This window comes from Aegilops tauschii, chromosome 7 (genome assembly GCF_002575655.3).
Source record: "Aegilops tauschii subsp. strangulata cultivar AL8/78 chromosome 7, Aet v6.0, whole genome shotgun sequence".
NCBI lineage: Eukaryota > Viridiplantae > Streptophyta > Magnoliopsida > Poales > Poaceae > Aegilops > Aegilops tauschii.
In genome coordinates this window covers 636,791,739-636,797,571 of record NC_053041.3, presented here as the reverse complement: position 1 = coordinate 636,797,571, position 5,833 = coordinate 636,791,739, and the positions used below count along the sequence as shown (strand labels likewise).

General features: G+C 47.9%; 1 protein-coding gene across 1 annotated transcript; it reads right to left on the bottom strand.

Moving 5' to 3' along the window:
• Nucleotides 1–534: 534 nt before the first annotated feature.
• LOC109763760 (F-box protein At5g49610) lies at nt 535–2,288 on the bottom strand. The gene is made up of 2 exons (XM_020322620.4): nt 2,159–2,288; nt 535–2,076 (listed from the first exon to the last, which is right to left on the bottom strand). The coding sequence occupies exons 1-2, from the start codon at nt 2,218–2,220 to the stop codon at nt 864–866; spliced, it is 1,275 nt and encodes a 424-aa protein (XP_020178209.1). The 5' UTR covers nt 2,221–2,288; the 3' UTR covers nt 535–863.
• Between the last annotated feature and the right edge of the window lie 3,545 nt (nt 2,289–5,833).

Below are 5,833 nucleotides of genomic sequence, written 5' to 3'. Positions count from 1 at the left end.
AGCCTGAACCTTTTGTATCAGTTCTATAGGACACAATAAGTCAAAATTCAGAAACAGCTCAGCAAAGTTGCTGTAGGTGCAACATTACAGGGATCGTGCGTAGTATAACAAACAGCACGAGTACAATGAAAGGCGCATGCCAGTGATTATTTCAAACTCTTTTAAGCTACAGTGCCCAACTGAACAATAGCCACAAACAAAGACCACTTTTGTGTTCAAAAAAGAAAACCTCTAACAAAATAATGAAAATTATGATCCAAGCACAGAGCGTTTGATGATGTTCTAAAAGGAACGAGCATCCAAAAAAGTGACATGTATTCATCCGAGTGTTACGCCAACAGATTGCAGCAAGGATTTTTTTTTTCAAACCATTGGCAGGAAAGAAAGGAAAATGATCTGCATCATCAGCATAATTTCACACACCATATCGTTAGCAGACAAGTGGTCGTTTACGAAATCACTGCAAATAAGATGCTTATAATTCCCATGGCTGCAAATACTGTAGAAGATAAAAGTTTAACCCTCAGCATGATGTTCGAGAAAAGTTTTCCTGCATGATAACCATTGTCCATGTCTTACATAATGATCATAGTACCTTAACACAAACGCTACACGAGGTTAAGCAATGCATGAAGGTAGAAGTTGACTAAACCAGAGACCAATACATATGGCAGAAAGTTTAGTGCAAATTTGGATAGCAGATCACAGAGAAATCAGTCAAATTCCCTCCATACTGAACCACCATTGCTCCAAACCAGAAAAACATGCATTCATCAGTCAGAGCAAATGAGAGCCAAATTCAAGCAGACATGGCAAGCACGCTGCCCCATAGAATGAAGAATTGACTCCGATCAGAGATCCACTTAGCAGTGCAGTGATAGTGACTCTGTGTACAACGGCACATAGGGCAGAAATAGCGGCTTGGCACCTCCAAGATAGGAGATCACTTTGACCTGCCGATTATCCATATTATAGCACATTAATGTGACACCCCCCGCAATGAAGAACAACGAGTTGCATTCTGGATGAATCGCAATGAAATCAAAATCCGCATCAAGCCATAAATCTGTCCATCCACATATGTCTGAAGTTTTAATGCTATGCTTCACTATCCATTCTTCGCTTTCATAGTTTTTCAGAACATAAACCACCAATCGAATGCCAACACCATGTTCATCCCTCTGAAAATTGGCAAAATGCAAGCAGCCCTGCGACTGCTGAATAAAACCATGAGCCAGACCAAAATCATCAGCCGGACCACCAGGAACCCTGAATAACATCTGCTGAACAAAACCATCAGCCAGACCAAAATCATCAACCTGACCACCAGGGACCCTGAATTTCATCCATGTTTCTCCCTTTGTGTCCACCGCAGCCACACAGTCGTGATATTCAAGGTCAAGGACACGAAAAAACAGAAGGCCGTCGAGAAAGACTGTTGCGGAGTGCCGACTAGCTCTGTTCCATCTCTTCTCCTTATAAATCCATTCTCCGGTTTCAGACGAATACACCGCCACTCCGCAAAGCTCAGTGTCCTGAGTATAATTCTGCTCAACTACCAGCTCAAACACATGGAAATGCGACGATAGAGCCGGGTCGAAGCCCAGAGATGTGGTGGCCACCTCGCTGCTGTCCTTGCAGGAGCTGGGCAACACGACCCACTTCTGGGTGGCGGGATTGCACACGACGTAATGGAACGCGCCAACCCCGTCGGAGACGTGGTAACATCGGCAGAGGAGGAGGCCGTTGCAGGAGTCCAGCAGATCGACGGGCAGGTGGTGGTTGGGCAGGAAGGTGAGGGAGGCGCCGAACGGAGGGCAGCGGTCCCCCGAGACGCTGGTGAAGCGGAAGGGCAGCTCCAGGAGCCGCTGCGCGGTGGTGCCGGCGCTGCTGCCGTAGAAGAAGCCGGCCAGGGTTTGGGGGAGCCGCTTGCGGTGGTCGGGGTGGTGGATGAGGCCGAACCAGTGCTTCGAGACGCTCTTGCAGCGGCAGAGTTCCTTGGCCGGGACGCGCGAGAGGATCTCCACGAGGATGTCGTCGATGAGCCTCCCGGCCGGCGGCCCGCTGGGGAGAGCCCTGCAGAAACACGGACGGAGGAGGAGGTCAGGGGATCAGATACGGAGGAGGAGGGGTTGATGGTGGTTGTTGCCGAGCGTACCGGGCGCGAATCGAAGCGCGGCCTTCCTCTCGCGGGGGAGAGCGGTCTCCCGCGGCGGACATGGCGACGGGCGGAAGCAATCCGGCGGCGGCGGCGGCAAGATGGAGGGGATTAGGGGAGTGTTTTTTTTTCTTTTAGGGGAAGGGATAGGGGAGAGAGAACTTTATTTAGGGGTAGGGGCGAATGGGCCGTGGGTGCGCCATTAAACGGGCTAACTGTATCAGACATCTCCTATGGGATTAGCGAATGGGCCGTTGGTAGTTTTGCCCGTGGGTATGCGTACTTGTGGATATCCTACCTGAAAACAACGGATTTAAAATAAAGTCTCGCGAGGTTACCTAAGAATACCCGGAAAACAACGGACAAGAATTGAAGAGATTTTATTATACCCATAGGTAATGAATATTCATACCCACAAAATACGGGGGGAAACAAACAAACAATTACCGGAGGAAGGATGTTTTCATGCAATGCATGCGACACGCGGTGGTCGGTGTGGTTCATTCCGGATCTTCGGGCGGCAAGCCGGCTAATCTATTGATGAGGAGAGGCGATCCGACGATCAGAGACGCCGTGGGTGGTCCTCGTCGAGGAGGCCGTTGTCTGTGTGGTGGACTCTCGTGCGGGCAACTTTTTTGTACCATGTGTTGCGGTACACTTTCATGTCATGTGGCACAGCTTGGGGAGCCCATTGGGTGCACTATGAGACCTCCTCGGTCGATGCACATGGCGGCGATGCTGGAGTGGGGTTGATTAGCTCTACCAGGAGGATTGTTGAGCAAATCCCTTCACATTGGCACTTCGGCCTCCTCTCTCGCAACGCCCCGCGAGATACATTTCTTCCCAATTCGAGCGACGAGGTCGTCTGCAACGGCGACGGTGATACGAGAGGAGAAGCTGCGGAAGTTTTCAGGAGGATATGCTCGCAAGCTTGCTTGCCTTGGCAAGATCTTCTCCTAGTGCAATGACAAGGAGGCGATGAAGGATGTGTTGATGGAGGAAGAGGGAGAGATGTTATTCGGAAGGGAGGAGTGGAAGCACTAGCTGGATCCTGCTTTGGACTAGAAGATCCCCCGCATGGGGCACTGAAGTGCGTGGCGTTCACGTCGCTAACCACCGCACTACTGGCTCCGGTGAAGGGTCCGAGGGAGGTGGTGCTTGCGCTGCCATCCCCATGTTCGATCCATGCTCCGATTGTGATTTAGGAAGAGGCGGTGCCTCCATTGACGATGAAACGAAGGAAGGGGATACATGGCGGCCGATCTGCGAGGAGAGGTGGTTCTGCGCCGCTGCGTTTCACGCCAAAGGAGCGCTGCTCAGCATGCCTTGCAAAGAGCAAAAATTAGGAGTCACTCCGGCTACCAACCACTTCTGGTTGTTGGCAGGAGAGGATTGCTCCGGCGAGGAATTGGCTGGAGACTCGGATTGCTGTAATTCTATTGACATTTCTCGCCATTTTCATCTTACTGCACCTATGGATATAGGAATCCATGAATGTATCAATCGAAAACTTCGTCGGATCAGAAAAATTAATCATCAATCAAAAAATGATATAGAAAATTATGTCAAGAGTTTTTTTTCTTAAAAACAAGCAAACTGGCCCGCTCGATGTGCGGGCTAGAATTTTGTAAACTTTAATCATGAGAATGCATTTTTTTCTAAGTAGAATTGCAAACAAATATGATCATATTTCACAAGTATGAGCCTTTTGCAAACATAATTTTGTACTAGATATGTTTGGTTCTCCCATTGAGATAGCGGTCAAAGCACTTTGACCGGATGGTAATGGCACGGAATGGCATTTCTGTAAGTGCAACTAACGGCATGGGGGCAAAGGATTTGGGGTTGATTTGAGAACTTGTGTTCCCAATACACCTTATTTCCCCTCCAATGATTCCCCTACATCGGGCAAATATCATAATGCTATTATCGATAAGGCCCTAGTTAAAACGAGACCTTACATTCCAAGTGCAATTGACTTCTGTAGAATCCCATCTGTCTTTGTTAGTACTGAGGGACATGATGATTTTGCATTACATAGAGACAATAGAGGTGATGTAGAACAAATTAATACGTGTAGTGCTAAATGCTACTTGGGTAGTAATAGGATCCTCAGTAATGTGCTTTTAGAGAAACTTTGACTACTTTGAAGAAAATGATTAAATGATAAGTCCAAATGAGGAAGCATGTGAAATTGTAGCAGATGGGCCTTTTCTGATATGCTCTCAAATTTCTCGTGGGCTAGTGGGGCATGTTAAGGGGTCTAATATAGCCCAACGAGACCCACACACTATCGCCGGGGTGGGTGGGAAGGGGTTGGTATATACCAACCCCCAAGGCCAGCCCTGGGGAGGGGCAGGGGGCTGTCGCCCCGGGCCCCCCACCAAGTATGTATGTGCAGGCTATGGCCTATGGGCTGATCCGTCTCCAACGTATTTATAATTTTTGATTGTTTTATGATGTTATATTATCATTTTTGGATGTTTTATATTCATTTTATAGCAACTTTATATCATTTTTTGAGACTAACATATTCACATAGTGACCCGGCAAAAAGAACCTATTCATATAGTGCCCAATGCCAGTTGTTGTTTTTTGCTTGTTTTCTTAGTTCGTAGAATATCAGTACCAAACAAAGTCCAAATGCCACGAAACTTCTTGGAGATTTTTTTTGTCCAGAAGACAACTTAGGAGCCAAGGAAGTGCACCAGGGGAGGCCCGTTGGGCCCACAAGACACCAGGGCGTGCCCTGATGGGATGTGGGGCCCACAGAGGTCCTCATCACCGCTTCTCAGCTATGTAAGTATCCAAATATTCCAGAAACCCTAGGGGAGTCGACAAAACACAATTCCAGCCGCCGCAAGTTCCAGAACCACGAGATCCAATCTAGAGCCTGATACGTGTCCAACGTATCTATAATTTTTGATTGTTCCATGCTATTATATTATCCATCTTGGATGTTTTATATGCATTTATATGCTATTTTATATGATTTTTGGGACTAATCTATTAACCTAGAGCCCAGTGCCAGTTTCTGTTTTTCCTTATTTTTGAGTTTTACAGAAAAGGAATACCAAACGAAGTCCAATTGACGTGCCAATTTGTAACGCCGGGATAATTATGCTACAGTGAACCTATGCTAATGATGCCACGTCACCTCCGTTACTGTTGCTAATCACGTGTTAGTTCAAAAAAATTCAAATTCAAAAATGAATTAGTGACAAACACCCAAAGTTTTCGAAAGTGGAAAGAAAAATGTTCGGACAGTGCCAAATATGGCATAGGTAATTATGGTGTAGAAGACACAATTTTATAAAATACTTAAATGCCCTAAATTAAATAAAACAGAAAAGGAAAAGAAATAAAAGAAAAGAAAATACTAAAGCAGAAGACAAAAGAAAAAAAGAGAAGAGGACCCCCCCCCCAACTGGACCAGACGGCCCAGCTCACAGCTAGGCCGGCCCACCCGGCCCATCCGGCCGACCCAGCCCGTTCCCCCAGTGGCTCTCTTCCTTTCCTTGTTCCCCCGACCAGGGTCGAAACAGGGGCGCGTCCCCGCCCGACCGCCTCGCCGGCACCGACGCCGGGGGGATAAGGCCGGCACGCCCCTGCCTCCTCGATCCCATCTCCCACTCACCCCCGCTCTCCCTCTCGGTCCCTGCGCCTCCCTTCCAC